We start from the raw sequence: 23,313 nt of genomic DNA, 5'->3' as shown, positions 1-23,313 counted from the left end.
ATATAATGTGCATGGTGGGTAACTGTAAGATGTCTCTGATTCGGAATGACACAAGAAATGCTGTTAGATACACAGACTCATGCTTGAAGAAACAAACTTTATTATATTTTTAAGAACAGATGAGAGAAAAGACGTCTATGCGCATGTCTGATGTGCTATTTGTTCGGAGGCGTGCAGTCTCGTGGAACAAGTGTATGTAAAGTGTTCTCATTATTTCTTTGTTTCAGTCTTCTGAACATTTTTTGCAAGAATAGTATTGTCTATGAGAATGCTGCAAATAACCTCAGACTATCTCAGCTCAGGAGCTGCTTTGAATTCAGTTTACTTTATTTCCACAGAGCAGTTTGTTGTAAGCGCAACTCTTCAGTGTCAATTTATATATAATCTATACCTCTGTGATTAAATCATAAATAATACAAAAACACGTTCACATGATTTATATTTCAGTGATTATTATCATCATAATAATTATGTTTATATTTATAATTGTTACTTGCTTGACGGTAAATGAAAAGTGGTTATAATTGATTTTTTTTTAACACTTTGTTATTTTAATGTATTTTTTGTTTGAAGTGCAATTTGAATTTAGTAATTAATTTGGTTTAAGTTTTACGATTCCTTAGCCGGGGGGTTGACGATGTAATTGGAAATTGTGAGATATATATATATATATATATATATATATATATATATACAGTGGGTATGGAAAGTATTCAGACCCCTTAAATTTTTCACTCTTTGTTATATTGCAGCCATTTGCTAAAATCATTTAAGTTCATTTTTTTCCTCATTATTGTACACACAGCACCCCATATTGACAGAAAAACACAGAATTGTTGACATTTTTGCACATTTATTAAAAAAGAAAAACTGAAATATCACATGGTCCTAAGTATTCAGACCCTTTGTTCAGTATTTAGTAGAAGCACCCTTTTGATCTAATACAGCCATGAGTCTTTTTGGGAAAGATGCAACAAGTTTTTCACATCTGGATTTGGGTATCCTCTGCCAATCCTCCTTGCAGATCCTCTCCAGTTCTGTCAGGTTGGATGGTAAAGGTTGGTGGACAGCCATGTTCAGGTCTCTCCAGAGATGCTCAATTGGGTTTAAGTCAGGGCTCTGGCTGGGCCATTCAAGAACAGTCACGGAGTTGTTGTGAAGCCACTCCTTCGTTATTTTAGCGGTGTGCTTAGGGTCATTGTCTTGTTGGAAGGTGAACCTTCGGCCCAGTCTGAGGTCCAGAGCACTCTGGAGAAGGTTTTCGTCCAGGATATCCCTGTACTTGGCCGCATTCATCTTTCCCTCGATTGCAACCAGTCGTCCTGTCCCTGCAGCTGAAAAACACCCCCACAGCATGATGCTGCCACCACCATGCTTCACTGTTGAGACTGTATTGGACAGGTGATGAGCAGTGCCTGGTTTTCTCCACTCATACCGCTTAGAATTAAGGCCAATATGTTCTATCTTGGTCTCATCAGACCAGAGAATCTTATTTATCACCATCTTGGAGTCCTTCAGGTGTTTTTTAGCAAACTCCATGCGGGCTTTCATGTGTCTTGCACTGAGGAGAGGCTTCCGTCGGGCCACTCTGCCATAAAGCCCCGACTGGTGGATGGCTGCAGTGATGGTTGACTTACTACAACTTTCTCCCATCTCCCGACTGCATCTCTGGAGCTCAGCCACAGTGATCTTTGGGTTCCTCTTTACCTCTCTCACCAAGGCTCTTCTCCCCCGATAGCTCAGTTTGGCCGGACGGCCAGCTCTAGGAAGGGTTCTGGTCATCCCAAACGTCTTCCATTTAAGGATTATGGAGGCCACTGTGCTCTTATGAACCTTAAGGGCAGCAGAAATATTTTTGTAACCGTGGCCAGATCTGTGCCTTGCCACAATTCTGTCTCTGAGCTCTTCAGGCAGTTCGTTTGACCTCATGATTCTCATTTGCTCTGACATGCACTGTGAGCTGTAAGGTCTTATATAGACAGGTGTGTGGCTTTCCTAATCAAGTCCAATCAGTATAATCAAACACAGCTGGACTCAATTGAAGGTGTAGAACCATCTCAAGGATGATCAGAAGAAATGGACAGCACCTGAGTTAAATATATGAGTGTCACAGCAAAGGGTCTGAATACTTAGGACCATGTGATATTTCAGTTTTTCTTTTTTATTAAATGTGCAAAAATGTCAACAATTCTGTGTTTTTCTGTCAATATGGGGTGCTGTGTGTACAATAATGAGGAAAAAAAATGAACTTAAATGATTTTAGCAAATGGCTGCAATATAACAAAGAGTGAAAAATTTAAGGGGGTCTGAATACTTTCCGTACCCACTGTATATATATTTAATTATAAAAATATCGTATAAATATTTCTTGCATGTCGCCCAGCCCTAGGAGGAATAAAACTGATTTATTCACACACATTCAAAGTCATTACCCTTCCGAAGCATCTTAACTGGGTCCTGGGATGAAAGGGAATAAAGCACCAACATTAAAGCCGCATCGACCCACAATAAGTGATTGTGTATTAGTGATAAAAGTATATTAGCCCATGATGGAGAGAATGCACAGATGAAGTGGGTTGTTGCCAAAAAGATGTTGCCCTTCACAACTGTTGAAAAGCCATCTTTCAAACTTTTTTAAATAAATAAGAAATAAAGTTCAGAGTTTGAAATCAAGCTGTCTTGCATTATTGTGCAGGCTATTGCTTAACAAAAATTACCCCATAGTACCACCTGGCCTCCAACCAGTGGCAATTCCGGTGTTAGTCGGTTTGAGCGTCAACACCGCACTAGTGTGAAAATGATGATATCATGGCAACAAGTGCAGTCCTGTGACACTGTGAGAACATTGTGCAAATGTCTACTTTTTTTTTTTAGATGACACTGTATTTCTGTTGTTTTTAATGACTTTGTTTTATTAAAATGTTTCACACTGATGAACATTTGAACTGGATATGAATGTAGTTCATACATTGTAATTCCATCACAATGATTGCAAGACACCTCATTTGCACTTTGCTCTAAATATGGCCTAAAATAGATGTTGATTTTAAACTTCTCTTGAACCCATTGAAGTTGAGTACATTTTTGTTAGTGGATGAATTAAATTAATAGTAGTCTAATTCATCATATTTTAGCAGTACTTGGTAAGGCAAGCATAACTTGTGAAATTAGAGCAAACGCCTAACCCTAAAAATAACTAAATATTAGTTTGGTGATGCAGGTGTCAAAGCAACACAATAGATGAAAAGTGAATCTTTTGGTCAGATTTTGTTGTCATTACACTCCCATTAACAAGTTTCATTTGGTAGTCATCCAGTTGTTTGTGACTTTCCGGCATAAGCAGCAACTTAAATTGCTCTTTGTGTGTTCCAGATGATGAAGAGGCGCTCAACTCCATAATGAAGGACCTGGCAGCTTTACGCTTCTGTTACCAGCTCAAGAGCAACAACACCAACAAGCCCAAGAGCAGGACCCAGGCCTACAGACAGGTAATTACCTACTGGTACATTACCCACAATACACCATGTAACAGCAACTAGAGATGTGCCGCAAAATGAAACATTTTCAAAATAGTTGGTAAACCACTAGTCGACTAAACTGTGTGATGAAAGTCATGAATAATCTGGCTGGTTTCGGGTTCACATGCCTCCAATTTGACAAGTTTCTTAGGAGACCATCTAAATGGTTTTAGAGTATACCCTACTTTGTGTTGTCTTTAATATTTAAAAAGCAGAAATCTCAAAGAGTCAAGAAAAGCTACAACAAAAACATTTACTGCATTGCTCACCAGGCTTAAGGTAGCCTTCCACTTGACCTGAAATAATCCCATAGCTGCTTTGTAAAATACAGTCTTAAGGCCTCGATATACTTCCTACGAAATCAAAGAACGAATGGATGTGACGTCATTTAGAACAAAATCTGGAATGTGTTTTTGCGTTCGTTTTGGTGGTGTGTAACAGCTCGCTGGGGCAAACTTTTAGGAAAATTTTTTATCAGCTGCTAAACACCTTCTTTCTGCCATTGGTCCACATCATCGGTAGGTGTGACCTGGAGCTCAACCTACCTTGAGACCGATGGCTAATTTTGTTTACGTTGTTCAGAGAGTTAAAATCAGTCAACATTAACACATCGATGTGCAGAGTTATTAGCAAGCTGGTGCAAATGTACCTACATCTGTACAATTGTGCACTTAGAGACATTTTCCAAGACCAAGTCATTTTTTATTTTTAGTCTAAATAAATCAAATCTTCTCAAGTGCCCATTCACTCATATGCCATCTGCAGCAAAAACCATTCACACATCTGTCTAAAGTACGATATGCCTCAAACATCATTGTCTTATCTTTTTCTGCACATTAACACTTTAATACACTCATCATTAAAATAGTATCAGTGTCATAATAAATTACAATTGCAGAGTGTAACCGGTGCATATTATGGCTGCATATAGCATCTTAGTGCATTAGTGTCATGAATTCATAATGTAAACAAGACAATTTAAACATTTTCTACTGCATATACAGTATATAACTTTAAAGCATCACAGAGTTGTTAAAACAGCTTCTTTTACTGACCTCAAGTAAATTCTAGTCAGAATGAGGCAATAAATCATTGCTAACACATTTTTAAGGTTTTACATTTAGCATCCTCAAATTTAAATGTACCTCTAAATGCCTCCCATGTCGGTGTGGCGGGTGTCTGAATGTTTGGAAACAGTTTACCATTGCTCGGCTGTTTAGAACTTCTTTTCACCCCTGAATGAAGAACAAAGAATAACTACTATGGAAGTATGTTGAGGCCTTAAATGTAGGGAGGCAACGATACCACTTTTTCTCTTCCGATATCGGAAATCTCAGTATCCGATACCGATACCGATCCCGATCCCGATCTGATACCAGTGTTGTTTTTTTGCATAATCTGTTTAGAATATCTTTACATTATTGTGTGGAACTAATTGGGCGAACTCTTTAATATGTAAAGAAACACAAACCTCAAACTACACATTATTTCACTATAAATGTATAGCTTATTAAGAAAAACTTTATTGTTAACTAGTATAATGGATAAAGAATTAACAGTAATTCCAGTATAAGTCATCAGTAGAAAAGAAGCCATTTAATTTAATTTATTTATTTATTTTTGCTAAATTTTTTCAACTTGCGCTGGAGCTGGGTGTTCATTTTATATATTTACTTATTAAACACAGCCTTTTGTGATTCACAGAGCTATCGCACATCTTCAAGTGGCTTTGAATAAAATGCATGAGTCATAGGAACTACATTAATTGTGTTTTAATGGTTATTTTATGTAATTTTTTGAGCTTGACAGTAACTAACACACAGTATCGGATTTGGATCGGGCTTGTTGGACCGATACCTGATCCGTCTAAAAGCTTCAGTATCGGAGCCGATACCCATCCAGGTATGGGATCGGTGCATCTCAACTTAAAACAGGATACAGATGAGAAAGGGACCACTGAAAACATTTAACATCAGGCCCCTATGTACAACATAAGCCACAGCATCCCTGTAGTTTTCTTTCAGTGGGTTGGTTCTTTTACAAACCTACAAAGTTTCACCCAAGCCGACCATTTGAAAAATCCTTACACTTTTTATCAATTCATGCCAGACATTTTTTTCTGTCATTACCTGAACCATCATGATATGTATATGAATGTAGTACTGGATAAAATGAACCGCATGCAAGGTTTTGCAGGTTGAAAAACATAAAAGACAAACAGGAAGCAAGCAATATGAGTGTATTTCAGAGATAGTGAGGAGTACCTCAGCATGCAGGAACTTACTCTTTGTAATATTTATTCAATGTCACATCTCGTGCTGCAAAGCAAGTACAGACTCAGGCATGCATTTTTAGTTCACTCGACCAACACTGAACTTCAGAATAAATTGTAGCCTGTTTAAGATACGCTAGTATGTGGAGTTTGCAAAAGGGTAGAATGTTAAAAAACATAAATTAAGCCTGTTTTTAAAAGCTAGTGAGCTGCCTTCCTAGGTAGTATTTATGGCCATTAAAGACACATTTGAATGTTATCAAGCTACCTACCTAGACAATAATTTTTGGGTATTATATGCATTTTCAAATGTGCCCATAATGGCCAAAAATGCCATATAGGTTGGCAGCTCACTAGTTTTTGAAACAGCCATGGTGTCTTTATAAATGTACTGTTCAAGATATTTTTGAATGCTATATTCCTGCTTCATATATAACTGATTATAGTTGTAGTCGCTGCAAAAGAGAAAGTTTGTACAAAACTGTAATGCATGATGTGTATTCTGTATGCCCAAATCCGTATCGCCTCTTGAGGATTGATAAATTGTCTCATTTCATTTTGTTGTTTTCGTCTCCTCTGACAGGATTTACGGGTGAAGTTGGAGCACGAGCGGGAAAAACGGTGAGTCGGAACATTCTCATTATTCTTCAGCACTCCGTCCCGTCCCTGATCTCATTACTCTTGTCTTATCCCAGCTCTTGTTTCGCCATTTGTGAGATCTCACAACATGGCGAAGAATGGAAAATATGCCAAGTTGCTTAAGGGAACCAGAATGTTCCTAAAGACATTTAGTGTTAGAAGTAGTCACACACTCGCTAGTATAGCTTGGCAGATATATAGAGAAAGAGAAAAGAGACATGAGGCCATGTGTTTGAGCTCAATGGCACACCCAATATTAACATCCAATGTCCTGTAGGTCATCCATACACCCACACAAAAACCATGTAATTTTTCCCATATTAAGACAGCCAAGTGCCAAAACTTGAGGCTTTGCTAAATATATCCATATGTGCTTTCAGCAACTCTAAAATGTCTTCTTGCTAATGGAAGAATTTAAGATGTTGTTGAAGCTGCAGAATTAAATTGTTTACAGGAAAGTGTATTAGTGCTCTTATGATATGTGTGAACCAAGATTGTGATTATTTATGTTTGAAATAGCATACTACCTAACTTTTTTTTGTGTTGCAGTTTATGGAATTTACAGTATACTTTGCACTGCATGTAATTCTCTCACATAGAATACCTGGATGACCTACTACATTTGCTGTGTGAAATACTGTATAAAAAATGGCAGTGTGGTATTATGCCATTCTGAACTTTTATTTTAATTATTTGATCAGATTGCCAAATCAAGTAATGTGTAGCATTAGTAGGCAACATTCAAATTATACTGTGCTGTATCCAATAAGTAGTATGATAGTATATTGAACATAGCCATTCTGTACCACAAAGCCCTGATGCATCCTGGTATTAGTCACACTTTGGTATTTATGTCCCCAGAGGCCCCTGCCTGTGTGAAAAGTCTGAGTGGGTTATGTCACAGGAAGTCACTGCAGTGTCACTCACTGCATTACAGGTGACAGGCAGCTTGGCTTGCTGCTTTCACAGCTCTAATTGGCTAATGTGTAAGAGGCACAGACACATTTTTTTCAACCAACTTTAAGGAAGCTTAATATCACACAACCTCGCTAAAAATATCACTTCCTCCAATGGCTAGGATACTGTTCTCTACATACCCTTAAAGGAATGGTTCACCCAACAATTAAAATTCTCTCATTATTCACTTACACTGATGCCATCCCAGATGTATGACTCTCTTTCTTCAGCAGAGCACAAATAAAGATTTTTAGAAGAAGATAGAGCACCGTAAAAGTGTGCCAGCAATTTAACGGTCCAAAAGTCACATTTAGGCAGCATAAAAGTAATCCACACAACTCCATTCGATCAGTGAATGTTTTCTGAAGCAAATTCATAGGTTTATGTAAGAAAGAAGATAATTAAAAAGTTTTTAACTTTCCATCCAATGCTCTCATGCTGTTTGAAATGGCCAAACTCTCACATGACATTCGTTCTTCTGTAGTAAATTAGCGCCACTTCCAAATTCTCACGTGAACACTTCGATGTGCTTATGTCACGCGATAGCTATGTGATGTGTCAATTGCTGGCAGGAAGCGCTTTTTAAAAGTGAATACATTTTTAATTATCAGTTTATTTTTTACACAAACGTATCGATTTTCTTCGGAAGACATTCATTGATCGACTGGAGTCACATGGATTACTTGTATGCTGCCTAGATTTGACTTTTGAACCGTCAATGTCCTGGAACCCATGTTCTTGCATTATAAGGACCTGACAGAGCTCTATCTTCTTCTAAAGTCTTTATTTATGTTCTGCAGAAGAAAGACAGTCATTCACATCTGGGATTGCATCAGGGTAAGTGAATAATGAGAGAATTTTCATTTTTGGGTGAACTATTCCTTTAATATTGTTCCAAACCTGTATGACTTTCTTTCTTATGTCAAATACAAAAAGATGTTTAAATTACTCAAAAGGACCCTTGATTATCATAAAAGTATCCATATAGTCCAACGGATGAAAATCTTTATATCTGTTTTCATGAGCACCATGAGAGACGGTTGTTCACAGTGGTACATGTGTTCATGTGAGAACTTGCAACGTTTGACGCTAAAAGCAATGAAAGTTCTTGTGTGAACACGCGTGCCGCTGTGAACCAACTTCTCTCATAGGGCTCATGAACACACAACAATCAAGATTAAAAAAAATCTAGATTTTCGCTGGATGAAAAACTTAAATATTGGGTTGATTGTCTCTAAAACCCATTGTTGCCTTATTGATTACTTTTGTGATACCTGTGTTTCCTTTTTCCACTTACACTGCAATTGAATTGAAGATGGACTGTGATATTCATTAAAATATCTCTGTCTGTCTTTGTGTCCACAAAAGAAAAAAGTCATCCTGGTTTGGAACAACATGAGTAAATAATCGCCGTATTTAAATTTTTGGGTGACCTTTTCCTTTAAAATACCACTTTGTTTATAGTAACAAATTTTATGAGAGGCAAGTAAGTTATATAAAATCTGTCTATGTATTATGTTATGTAAGTATTTTGAGTAATCAATGAATCGGAATAAACCACCCTGGCCAGATGATGGGACTTAAAGATTCTCATGAATATGCATTAGAAGAATTTTTGTTAATTAAAGAGAACAAAATGTTTTGAAATCCAAATCCAAGTATGTATGTAGATTATATTCAGCCAACATGAGACATGAGGTGGGAGATAAGAACAGATAATCTGTACACTAATATAAGAACAGAGTTGGTACAGTGATGTTTGCATGTACCATGGCATTTACAGACCATGGAACATGCCTCCAAAAACATGGTATTAATATGATACTATACCCAACAAAAGCATGGTAATATCATGGTATGTTTTGGTCCTTGTTTAAAAATGCTTAAAGTAATTTTGATGTGACCATTTCTCACACCTCACATTACAAATCATCACACTGCTCCTACAGAAAGATTGCTCCCTAAAAAACGTATTAGAACAGACATTAGTTTGTGTAACAGATACACTCAAAACTGTTCTACTGGCAGCGACTGAATCACTGAGAAAGGAAGGAGAATAGTTCTGTGTGCCATGCCAGGCGCAGAAAGATGCGGCCAAATTGAGGCGCTTATCTGTGCATGCTTAGGAAGGAAAGTCTTCTCATTCTGTACATCCTCCTTTCTCCAGTCTTCCGCTATTATTTTCTTCCAACCCTATCTCTCTCATTGACAAATGTAAACAGAGCCATCATTTAGAACTCAAACTTAAAATTTAGGATCGGCTTCAACAATAGAAATTTGGACTATGCAATATCTTTATTGCAAATATCTTTACATAGATAGATAGATAGACAGACAGATATATAGATGGACAAATAGACAGAGTTTGTAGATATGAAAACAGTGCTCTGTGTGTGCGTGTGCGTGCACGTGCTAGTGCTAGTAGTTGACTGGGCCTCTTGGTGTGCTGAAGTAGAGCTGAACTTTAGAGAAGGGGGGAGAACATGCTTCCTGCTAGTTCCAGCGCTATTCCACTTTTTTTCTCTTTCCTTTCAGGAAGTGCTCCATCTGCCTTTGTGTGTGTTGTGATGTGGGCCCCAGAGTTGAAACCGTCTGCTCTGGTTGATTGGGCCAAACACACACACTTGTATACACATACAGTATACTCAAATTCGTCATGCTTTCCATGCATTAAAAATATGCATGCACATAAACCACTTTACACTCTCTGATCCTTTTTATGTTTCCCCCTAGACTGATTGACGCACACTATAAACATAGACATGCTATTTAGATAAACAGAGACACCTTTTATGGCGAACCCATACATGCATGCACCATAATTCGTTGTAGCAATTCACACTGGCACACATTAGGGACTATATGGGAGTCTCCTTTCCATACTCTGATTAATGGTCCTGCAACATTTGTTCACTTTCCACCCATGTTCAACTAACCGGTCCTTCATCACCTTTGTTGCTATAGCAATGACGGCAGGGTCAGGATACACCCTGTGATTGGAAGGGTGCGCGTCCACAGTGCCATGTGTACATTGAGCTTATATATGGGCCTCTATTTTTGCTTTAATAGTCTCATTAAGCTAAATTAATGTAGTTTATTGCCTTGTGTTGTTGTAGTTTACATTTTTTGTTGTCCCAAAGTTATTTTGATTTTATGCAACTTTTTGTTGTTCTCTTTCTCATCTTTAAGAATCATCCCGTTCCAGAGACCACTTAAGTTCAAAGACCTGCTTCAGAAGGTGATAGAAGCCTTTGGCCAGCAAATGGACCTTTACTACACAGATAAAGAGGTAGTCCACTGATCCTAATAACTCTTTTTAAAATCAAGTGGGGGTGTGCCGAAACAGTCATATGTTGAGATATTACAGTTCTTTTCTCACAAAACTGCATAGATTTTTTAGATAAATTTATATAATTTCTCGCTTCACACCATCCATCGCGGCATCCCTGCTCAACTCACCATGTGCCCCATGAGAACAAACCACATTATAGCGATCACAAGGATGTTACCCTATGTGACTCTACCCTCACTATTATGTTTATAGCTAGATACCCTCTTGCGATACCCACTTCTTCTAATTGATCCTGAAAACTTTTGTAATTAAATGCGTTTCATTGCGATCCTATTATGATGTAGAAGTTGGATAAACCCAGTTCTATATTTCAGTTGCTTGTGATTATCAAAATTGTTTAGCTATGGAATAATAATAATAATAATAATAATAATGTAGTTTTTCTTGCTTTTTAACTGTATGCATCTATGACATGTCTTGCTGACAATGTGTTTGGTCTCAGATGTTGGTGGCTCTGAAGTGTCAGGAGGATTTGGACAGAGCTGTTCAGGCTTTGAGCTCCAGTTCTGGAATTAACAACCTGCTGAGAGTGATTTTGAAAACACCTCCCAACAACCAAGTGAGTGCAAGCCAAAACAAAGCAAAATGACTCAAACTAAACTTAAATCAAAGCCAAAACCAAAACCCACATGGAAACCTTAACCTGTACATGAACTAGTTCTCAACCCACGAGCTCACTTACCTACATCCTGTTCGTTATTGTACCCTAGTAACTTCAATTAAAACACTTTTTATGGTTCTTTCAGAAAGCAGCAGCTGCCAACCCGTTGCCAACTTTAAGAGTTTTGCAAACGTTATATTATAATTAGTTTAGCAGAACTCCTTATAAATGTTCTCCTCCCCTCAGTTCCTGCAGGTTAGCGGCCAAGACAAACAGAGTGAGATGCGGTCATCCAGGTCTCTGGGAGATCTCAAAGCCTCGGTTCTCAAAGGCTCTGAACGAGTGCGCAAACACTCTACAGGTGCGTCACGTCTGCTCATACACACAATTCTGACACACACCCTTCCCAACACACCACGGTCAAAGTGACATTACACAAATGGCTTTGTTTGCACTTTCTTCATCAGGACTAGGGAATAGCATCAAAGAGCACAGTGACGTCAGGGCTGTTATAGAAAGGCTGGAAAAAACATTTAAGATGTTTTGAATGTGGGGGAATGGATTAAAAGCATCAGTTTGATGAGATCCTTTCCCTGTACATATTTGCATGTTCAGCTATTTGGAATCAGTATGGCCAGAATAGGCATTCCAAACAAATTGTTTACATGATGGACATTTTGGTATTTCATTGTAGGTACTTGTTTACATATCAGTCATGTTTGTGAATTTGTGACATGTTACTTGGTGGAATGTCATATTTTTGTGATTTAAAATAAAAGTACAATTTCATCCAGTACACCTCAATTTAGTAACGGATTAGTCTGTATGCAAACACAGTCTTGTTGAATGCAAATGTATGCAAAGTGACAAAGGCAGAAGTTCTCATCTTTGATTGACATATAGCGTTTAGGACACAGTAAGGAAAAGCAATGGTGTCTTTGTTAAATCATGCATTCTTAAGTTTGAGAGTCATTGCATATTCAGTCTCAGACCATAGAATGTGTCAAAGACTGGTGTAACTAGTTTATAGCTGAATAACACCAGTGTTTAAAAAAGCCATGTCTCAAAGCTTTTTGTTCTGTCAGCAGAAGAAGAGTGTGAATTCACATGCATTCACACACATTTGTCATTCTCCTTGTCTCTCTTTCAGCATATACTAACTAACAACACAACTACGCATGTTTGATTTATTTTTCTTATACTTTGTACATCAGTATTTTAAATCTGGCCTTCTGCTCTGCTAATCAGCATGGAAATATTTCCCCTTAAGCAGGAAATTCAGTCATTAGATCAGGGTTCACATAGTCATGTATGATAAACCTGGCAATATCAGGGAATTTAAAAATAGTGATTTACAGTTTTGGAAAAGTAATTGAAATTGATCTTCGAATGTAATGCATAAGCAGGGACATTTATATAGTAAATAAAACATTTTCAGCTAAAAGTTGCTCTTTGCGAGTGCAATCTCTTTAAAATTATTATTATTTATTTGTATTTGTATTCAGTAGTCGTGAATAACTGGAAAAGTCATAGACATTCATTGGACAAATGTGTGGGAACCCTGTTTGATATGGACATTATTAACATCAGTGTCATTTTTTAATTTGTGACGGGAATGGCAAGGAGACTGTGAGGGAGGGACTTAGGGTTGTGCTGTTGTTTTGGACCATTCTGCTTACGAAAAATTGAAAAAGACATCTTACCAAAAAATGTAAGTTGAAAATTAGTCCAGAAAACAAGAGTGTTTGAAATTTAGACTTAATCTAGGAGCTTTACATGGCTTTATACACTGAATGCAATTGAAGAGACTGTAAATCTATTCCTCACAGCCTCATTTTCATTCAAAAATCAAATATGGCACTTCTGTGAATCAGATCTATAGATCTGATTATTCACACACTATCCAGCAGCCATTACACTAGCACTGATCAGTGAAAGAATTTTAGTACATAAATATGTGAATAAGTGTGAATAAAAATGGATTGAGATTCATCAACAAATAGAACACATATAGAGCTAACAGTTTCTCAGTGATTGAGAGCTCAGTGAGCTCTCACCATCTCAGTCTTTTTTCACGTTTGGCACCGTCTTGTGTTTTCACACCTGAGAACGAGAGAGAAAACAGCTCGCTCAAAGTTGCATACTGAATAATTGACATAGTAGGTTTTCAATGGCTCATTGTCAAGGATGTGTTTATCAGCGTTTAGCATCATAATGGGCTGGAATTTCTTTCTTAAACAAGCCATATGGAAAACAGGATTTTCTTGTCTCTTTTAAAAATAAAAGTGAATATACAATCAATTAATGTCATGACACTGATTATTAATGAGTTCAGGGAAATAAATTAAATGTTACTAAAGAGAAGAAAATGGCCCCTTAAAAGGGGTCAGGAAATGCAATTCTTTTATCATTTTATTATCTTCCCTGAGGTCCACTGATAATGTCAGTAAGGTTTTTGCAGCAAAACAGTCATAGTTTAATAGTAAATGATAATTTTCCACCCTGTTTCTGGCCCTTTGATTGAAACACTCAATTTGGCCACAGCGTCTCCTTTAAACTAAATTTCAGCCATATTTTAAACAAAATTGAAAGAAAATAAACATGCTCTCCACAACATTATGAAACTAAATTTCAGGGTTTACACACAACGCACATCCAACACATTACATACGTTAAATATTACATATTTAAACTTCACTCAAGCACATCAGCACAACAAACATTCATGACATTTGATATAGTCATGAATTAAACCGTTTACTCATGGTTTTGCTGTCAAGTCCAAGTGTTTTTAAGTGCCCCATTCTTCAATAACAGTTACTTTTGAAAGCTGGAATCATATTATGACTGGTTCAAAAGCAGTCCACATTGATACACACACACACACACACACACACACACAGAGTCCATAGCACGGTGAGACATGAAGCTCACACATAGGTGCTCTGAGGCGCAGCTCGCCAGAAATGCATCCAAGCATTCAAAGGCTTCCAGCGAGTGCTTGGTTACACACACCAACAAATAAAAATAGCACAGATGGGCACAAGAAAGGCAAGCACAGCAGCTGAATGAAACTGAATGTCATCTCCGTTTCTGAGTTGTAACTGACACCGTGTCTTTTAAAAGTGGCGTGATAAACTTGACAAGGGTCAAAGACATCTGTGTAGTGCATGTCATATGCACACAAAAATTCTAAACTTTGGTGTTCAGAAAGAGTTGGTCACACTTGGCCTCTCTCTCTCTCTCTCTCTCTCGCTCTGTCTGTTTACAATAAAATCTGTGCACCAGTGGGCGTCACCAAGGGTGCGATCACACATGTTGTTGTGTGTGTAAATGTCTTGTGACGTCTCGGACACCATTTTTAAAGTGAGAAGTTTCAATAGAGTGGGAACTACATATGCTCTTTTTAGAGGGGGGGGGTTGAGTTCTGAAATTTACAGTAAGTTTTTATAGTACAGTTATATCTTATATGTCTAAATATCAAGGATTTTTTTATTTTCCATTTCATGACCCCATTAATAGAAATACTTCCTGCATAAAATGCTTACATTTATTTTTTTCATCCCTCACTGTACTATTTAATTCGCATCACACTTCTTCCTCATTCTACCTCATCTTTCTGTCTCAACTCTCACCATTCCCCTCACATTTCATTTCTTGTCACATTCCTTTATAATTGTTGTTGACTTTTTTGTTCTTTAAAGGTGCTATATGTAATATTTCTACTGTACTAAATCATAAAATGTCCATAATATTTCATTAGAGAATTAGGAAAAATGCTAAAATAAAATACTGGCTTCTCTCATAACAATGCTACAGCCAGTATATTCTGCTTTGAAGTTTCAATTCCAGGCTGGAATTTCTGTTTATGTTTTGGCCTGTGTGATCCCACCCACTACACACTCACCAATAGTATTTCGACACCGTCGGGTCACCAGATTTTGCACAAGTTTGCGTCCAAAACGGATGCTGAGTTGGCTAATTTGCTTGTCAACATTCTGGCAACCCACATGAGCTTCAAGTCTGGGGCGGGGCTGACAACTCATTAATATTTTGAATTTGGACTGAGTACCCATTTCAAGTGCTTGTTGTCAATCTTACATATAGCACCTTTAAAGTTCCTTGGTCTCTTATTTCATCCTACATTACCTAATCACTGTCTAGTTTCTTGCTTTGTTAATCTCTCTCCATTATCTCTGTTCCGTCTCTCACTCATATCTCCTCTCACATTCCGGTCACACGCACATGTCACTCCACTACACCTCAACATCACTCCTCATTCACTTCAGCCTGCTCTGTTGTTCTATTCCTGACTGCATTTTTTTCCAGGGATCGTTCTCTGCACCCTGTTATCAGTTGCTCGTGGAAGCATTACTATTCCAGGCTGTTTTTTTGCATCAGATTGAGTGATGTATCATGGTAACATCTCTCCATCTGTCCGCAGGCTCTCTGAACACGGGCCGCACCTCTCCTCCTCCAGGCAGCGTACCAGAAGAACAGCAGCAGATCGCTCGGCAGGGGTCCTACACCAGTATTCACAGCGAGGGAGAGTTCATCCCTGAAATGCTCGACTCGAACGTAAGTGTATGGAGATGTGGATTACCAATGTGCTCTTTAGTTACAGACAGGGCCTGAAATTAACTTTGTGCACTACCTGACATTTGACAAGTGAATTAAGAACATTTACCCAGCCAGACATATTTCTTATTGGCCACGAAGCTCTCATTTGGATTACAGTATTTGTATTATACAGAACTATAAATGAACACCCCAAGAACACCTGAATTGTTGTAAGCATGTGTGTTGTATCCTCATATGTTTGTTTTGGTTAATTTAATGAATACTCCACATTTTAATCGCCACATGGAGTTCTGGAGGATTTAACAATCTTACAATGTCATTTAAACTATTTATTATTTTGCAATTACTAATAAAGTAAAACCAGTAAATTGGTGATTAGTTCTGTTTTATTTACTTGCCAAATCCATTTTTACTTGCATTTGGTGCTTGGCAAGTGTTAATTATGGAAGCTGGTTACAGATACTGGCCCCAGATTGTTTTGTAGTCTTTTGTGCTCTTTTCCCTGTACAGTACTTTGTACAAAATATACAGGACGTCACAATACTGTTTAATTGTGCACTTTGTAACAGTCCTGGTAGATAAAACAGTCAAACATACCATGGGAATTGGCTCATGGAAAATCTTATGGCAGTCTTCTAGAGAGCTACGGTTCACATGCACAAACTGTAATGAAAAATAATAATGTAGTTAAGTGCATCATTTATTTTTTGCCTGTAGATTATGGAGCCATTTGGGAGTGCTAATGGGTCACTTTCCAGCAGCTGTCAATCACTGGACCAAGCGCTAGACAGGTGGGCAGAACACCCTTTTATTAACTTGTGTGTATGTTGTTTAGGCTACAAGCTACACATAATTTGAAGAAGTTACTCTACAGCCAAGCTTTTGAAAAAGTTAGCTACTTGTAAATAGGGCTGGGCTATACATGGAATACCTACGATATAATCTTGATGAGTTTGTTGACAATATAAAATTCAACAATATTGTGAATATCACGATGATATTAATGAGCCTTTTATTTGGCCATTTAGTGTAATAGACTGCATCAGTAGGCTAATTTGACAATCCTTCAATTAATCAAAATAACATCAAAGTGGAAATATGATCATATGCATTTATTTAACTGCCATAGGCTGTGATTAAAGACAGATAAACATGGTATATGTGTGCGCTGCAGAATGAACCGGCGACGTGTTGATCTGTGCATGCACAGGTGCTCGTGTTTGTCACGTAGTTCACCTGCATTGTGAAGTACCGCAGGTTCAAGTATTCGCTCAATTCCAAACATTAGTATCCGCTATAAAATTATTATACAAATCTACAAACGCAGCACAGTAAAAGAGAGTTTGACAGCAGTTCACAAGATGAGAAACTCATAACTGTCAAACAAACATTGCACTTCCTCTTTCATAATAAAAGCTCTTGGTGAAGGTGAAATAAACACGACTGCACTTGCAGTGATTTAAATAGGGTGAATTAAATAGGACAGAAATATATAAATGTATCTTTAACAAATCTTACCCTGAATGTAATAATAATTGAGTATTATATTATAATAATAAACTTGACTGGGTTCCACATTAATAATTTAGCATGATGCAATGTTCATCTGGTTTCCAAAAATAAGGGATGTAGTATTTGCACATCTTCTTAATTCACAAAGAAAATTGTTTTAGTAAAAATGTATGAAGGTAAATAAGATCTTTATTAAGCTTCCATGTATGATTTTTTTGTTAAATATAAGTATATACATGCAAATCAATGAAAATGATTGCATTTTACTATTCCTTGTGTTTATTTAGTGAAAAACTGTGGGGAAAAATCCTTCATCGTTTTAAAATAGATTTTTTTTAATACCTGTGAAATATTAATTCTTCTTATGGCTACAATGGCTGTTTAGATGAAATAATGGTTCCTCTGATTGAGTGTGTGTGAATTAAAGCACTGTTTCTCAAATGGTGGGTCGCAGGTCTATTCAGACTGGGCCACAGACAGCAGGGAAAGAACAATGGCATGGTTCTCTCATTAAAGATATTTCGGCGGCCTCAAAAGTGATAGCCTATGTAGGACTGCCGAGTCAGATTTAATGAGTATCTTGCAATGAGTAAAGGCTTCTCATCTGCACTTTTACACGAGTGTAAAGGAACCAGCTCATGATTGTGATTTACGATTCTCTCTGGCGCGCGTGCAACAACCGGGCTTCCCTCGATATTGCGGAACAGGATATTTTTTACACAAACTTCAATAAAAAAAAAACATTTTAGGTTTAAATTCAAGTTTCTTATTTAAGGGTCACTGTAACTGATAATAGTAATTGTGTAATACCATACACCGTGATACCGTGATATTTTCTGAGGTGGTTATCGTACCGTGAAGATTTCATACCATTGCAACCCTATTACAGAAAGTAGCCAAGTACATTGGCTACTTGGTTACTTACATATAGCAACTTTAAAGTTCCTTGGTCTCTTATTTCATCCTACATTACCTAATCACTGTCTAGTTTCTTGCTTTGTTAATCTCTCTGTTCCGTCTCTCACTCATATCTATTTAAGCTGGCAATATTTTTAAATACTGTAGAACTATCTGATGAAATCATTTATTTCTGCAGTCAGAGCAGCATTGATCTAGTACTAAATCAATAAGGATCAATTAGGGTGACATCATTAAACTTAGATAAATTAACACTGTAAATGTCGTAAATATAGTGATGGATAGCAGTATTTAACTAAATATTTTGTTACATAAAGAAGATGTACATTTCTGATCCACTGAAACTAAATAATTCCCTACAATGAATCACCGTAAAGCTGGTGTCACAATACCAAGTGACAAAGAAATACAGTGATGTTGCATTTCATCATTAGCTCACTACTGGAAAAAATGTGTTGTTTTGAAAATAGCTGAGCTACTGTCCTTCTTTTGAAAATGAAGTTACTGTAGGTTATAAGTAGTAAGACTACTTTTAGTTCCTTGTAGATTATGAAGTGTTAAATACGTGCATTATATTAATTGTGGCTAGTGGAGATATTTGCCAGAGAGGAAGTGGAATTAGGTTGCCGCAAAGGATAACAAGGAAGCCCCTGATGTCACCATGGCGACAGCTCGCTTATCTGGACGCCTGGATTCCAGTGCTATCACTCGCCGCCTCTGCTGTGTTCAGAGAGAGAACGAGAGGGTGAAGGTACAGAAAGAGTGTGGGTTGATCCAATCTATTCTGTTTTCTGCTGCCTGTGCAGTGTTGGTATAAAAAGAGTCAGTCAATAATGCAGTGTGAAGAGCATGAGGAAAAAAAACAATACAGGGAGAAAAAGAGAGAGAACGATTGATAATTAAATACAGGAAAGTGAGAAAAAGAGATGGAGACAGAGAGAGAGAGAGAAATAGAAAGGAAAAGCTTGCTACCTGCACAAGCCTTATCTGACTTTTCGCCCTTTGAACAATGGCAGGACACAAGTGCATGGAAATTTTTCCCCTCTCTGCGGGTGTGTGTGCCCGTTATCCGGGGTCTCACCGATCCCTCCGCTCTGCGCTGACGTCACCGCCAGAGAGGGATAACAGGTTCGTGGCAATAACAATCACTCCTCAACAGCCGACTCTCTTTATGGCTCTCTGTTGCACATTAACTCAAGACATTTTTCTATTATGGATGTTGTTGCCTTCTAGTGCAAATTTCAGAAGTATATTTAGCTCTTTTAAGGTAAGCAGGAACAGGGTTATTCTAATCTTAAACCCATATAATTTTTTGGAAGTCTTGATTGACAGAGATCAAGGTCGGCTGCAAAGGACTTCAACTATTTGTAGGGATGCACAGAAAAATACATTCTGGCTGATAATGATTGCTGATAATTATTTTAATTATGGCTATTAACAGAATGATGACCAGTATAATAAATCTATATCATTTTGTCTGTTGTCAAAAAACATGAAAGTTAAATCGGACATTGACTTTTTAATATATGATAGAAAATATTGATAATAATTGAATAATTTTATAACCAACCAGAAATAGAAAAAATTAATACTGTTTGAACTGAATAAATAAAATAAAATAAAAAATAATTATATTATCTGCTTTCAATATCGGCCAAATTAAAACTGATACAGATAATTTAAATAAATGCAAATTTTGGCAGTTTACGATATAGTCACAAGAAAATATCCCTGACTATTTGCAATCAATTAAGTCACTGAACTAACACGTTTGTTTGGGTGCTTTTTGTTTTATGTATTTTAGCTAACATCTTAAAATAAAAAACTAATTATATAAAAACTTAGATATGATCTAATATGCAATTTCCACAGCTGAACAAGTGATGGCAGATTGCAACAGTCATGTGTTTGCCTGTGTACATGTGATTAATGCCTAACATTATTCATCTGTTTCCATAAACGGAGGCATCGCTGAAACTTGGGAACACAAAAATATTCAGACTTTTATTAAAAGAACTTTGATGCCACAGAAATACAGTACATAGACCCCCAAAAGTATCTGGACACTTAAAATGTATAAATGTCATTGTATTAGATAATAGAACATCAAACCAAGTGGAAGTTTAGTAGCACTTCATAACAAGGTTTCATTTGTTAACAGTAGTAAATGCATTAACAATGAACAATATATTTTTACAGTATTCATTGATCTTAATGTACATTTTTAGAATATAATTGTTCATTGTTAATGTTAGTTTATTATGTATTAACTAATGTAAGCACATATAACTTATTATTTAAAAAATCATTAGTATGTGTTTCAATTAACATTAACCATGATTAATCAGTGGTGTAAAATTATTGTTCATTTTAGCTAATATCGTTATCTTATGTTAACAAATGTAACCTTATTTTAAAGTGTTCCCAGAAGTTTGTCAGGTTTTCAGTTGAAAAAACATTAGATGTTCTGTTCACAATCAAGATAAAGTATTTGGACACTTTTGTCACGAACCCCGCTCCTCTGCCCCATCCCCGCTTCGTCGCACACACACACTCCCTCGACCTCACTCCCTCGCTCCGCCCCCTCAAGCTTTTCACGCTCTTTTTGCTCGCTCGAGCCCTCACGCCCACTTTGCTCCTACTCGCTCACATGCTTGTAGGCAATCTCCCTTCCTCGAGTCCCTCACGTGTTTCCAATCCCCCAGAACATTATGACCACCTGCACTCGCGTCATCTGCACTCCTGCACATTAGTTTCACCTGCACTCGTCTCATCACCTGTCATGGTTTACACCTGCACTCGCCCCTATATATATCACTACCCTTTCGTCTCACGGTTGTTGGTTATTGTATTTAGTTTCCCGTGTCTTTGCCCCCGCTAGTCTCGTCTAGTTTTGATTCCCTCTTGAACTCCTCTTGATTACCCCCTTAGCTTGCCAGCTCCTCATTCCCCTAGTACCCCTGACTACTCCCTTTGTAAGTTTACCCGCCTCTCGATCCTGTTTACCCCGGCTTTGACCCTCACTCCCCTCGACTACTCTCCCGGATTTGCCCCCTTTACTCTCTTTGATTCCCCGGCTTTTGACCCTACGCTACCCTGACCATTCTCCCTCTGGATTTTCCATGCTGTACTTTTGTTTGCCTGCAAATAAACGCAGTTTTGATATACATTGTGACTGTCTCATCTTGTGTGTGTGTGTGTGCGGTTATAACTTTCTGGTTGTCACACTGTTGTGGACCATGCCCAAAGTTAATGTGATGAACTACACATTTGATAGTTTGTTATCCAAAGCCAAAGTTTTAACAAGTGTGGCTTAAATGTCATAATACTTTTTGATTTGACTGACACTTAACATGTTCATTGTTCTTTTCAAAAGTATACAAAACCTTCTTGAATGGTTAGACGTTAGAACCTTTGGTCAGGTATCAGGTTATAGTCTCCATCCTGTCTCAATCTTCAACGTATCGACAGGTGGCAGGCAGTCCTTTCTGTCCATTGGATCCGTCCGTTGGCACATCGGGGACTGTGCGGTGCTGGAATGTAGGCCAAACAGACAGTGCAGCTCAATCTCAGCACTGCACACAAGAGAGTAATAAGCTAAAATAACCATGATCTCCCCTCCCTCTCTCTCCTTTCCTCTTTGCAGCCCGCCGTTCTCTCAGAACAACCGGGACAACAATTACCTGAACCTCAGCTATGAATACAAAGGTAAGGGTGACATGAGCAAGTGAATATGGATCTCTGTCAAAGCTGTGGGGATGTTTTAATGGTCTCTGGTCCATTAATAGAGCCGGTTCTCTATGACTGGAGCAAATGGGCTTCTTTTGTAGTGTGGACTGTGATTGCTCTGTGTTGTCACTGGGGCATCACATTGAAACAAGGCTGTACAATTGCAGCCCTGTTGAATGAGGTTTAGAAGCTGTGATCAGTGTTGCAGTGTCAGATTACTTTGTCAAGTAATGAGTAAAGCAATATTTTTATTTTAGACCATAATATCGGAGTTACTTTTTAAATAAAGTAACACATTGCTTTTGTACACCTCTACTGTCCCTGTATTGCGAGAAATCAGGAGTAAAATTGTGCAAACTTCAGGGAGGAGACATAGTGCATGATTGGCAATGTATTTCTATAGTGTGTGAGGTCAGAGACTATTAAGCAGATAGAGACGAGTCACTTCTATTTAAATGAATGGGCGAAATTGGAATGCCAAACCAAGAACCTCTAGCACCCAACAGTCAATGAATGAAGAAAGGAAGTCATGCCTTGCAGGTAAAAGAGCCAATCACCTTTTAGATAAAGACATTACCTGTCAATCAATTTACAAAATCTGTAAATGCGTTTAGGCAGAGGGATTATAAGACTAGTCTTCCACTGGCCACAACATGATACACAGGGTGAAATACTCGCTCAAATATTCAAATTTTTTGTTTTATAATAAACAAGTAGTTTGATTCATGAAACAAACCATTTTATGATATTTTGGTAGCATTAAAAACGATTCCATTCAAGTTGTATCAACATACATCTTTGAAGTTGTGGTGTCTGTACTGTGGATCAACTCAAAACAAGTGTGCACTGAGATGACTTAAGTGAAAAATATTAATTTATTCATCAGACTTATTCCTTGAACATGTTAGGCTGGCATTCCCCTCTGAATTTTATCCTGACTTTTGAAAATATCTTAAGTTGTCTCTGGCATTGTCGATGAGCACAGCACATGATGACAGACTATGATTCAAGTATTGGACTTTGCTGCTTTAGGCAAGACAGTGGTTATTCTTCATTATTCATATTGACTGCCATGTTGATGAAAAAACAAATCATGCATATTCATGTTATTGATTCTTTATTATGAATATGACACGAAGAGCTGCTTTCTAAATATCTGTTTGCTTACTATGTTGATTTGACATGTGTTGTACAGTAGCTAGCATGACCTGCAATGCCTCTTGTATGGAATGCA

The 23,313-nt window shown here is 37.5% G+C and overlaps 1 protein-coding gene across 1 annotated transcript in view; it reads left to right on the top strand.

Annotated features, from left to right (window-relative positions):
• The window catches only part of map3k22 (mitogen-activated protein kinase kinase kinase 22), a 77,822-nt gene that overhangs the window by 26,577 nt on the left and 27,932 nt on the right, over nt 1-23,313 (top strand). The window contains exons 4-11 of the mRNA XM_052114520.1: nt 3,373-3,488; nt 6,374-6,411; nt 10,576-10,675; nt 11,181-11,297; nt 11,586-11,700; nt 15,784-15,917; nt 16,638-16,711; nt 21,997-22,058. Of these exons, the coding sequence (XP_051970480.1) occupies nt 3,373-3,488; nt 6,374-6,411; nt 10,576-10,675; nt 11,181-11,297; nt 11,586-11,700; nt 15,784-15,917; nt 16,638-16,711; nt 21,997-22,058 (756 nt within the window). The remainder of the gene's footprint in view (nt 1-3,372; nt 3,489-6,373; nt 6,412-10,575; nt 10,676-11,180; nt 11,298-11,585; nt 11,701-15,783; nt 15,918-16,637; nt 16,712-21,996; nt 22,059-23,313) is intronic.

The sequence above is a fragment of the Xyrauchen texanus genome, chromosome 42 (assembly GCF_025860055.1).
Source record: "Xyrauchen texanus isolate HMW12.3.18 chromosome 42, RBS_HiC_50CHRs, whole genome shotgun sequence".
NCBI lineage: Eukaryota > Metazoa > Chordata > Actinopteri > Cypriniformes > Catostomidae > Xyrauchen > Xyrauchen texanus.
Note: the sequence above shows the minus strand (reverse complement) of the source record. Positions and strands in the feature narration are given on the sequence as shown.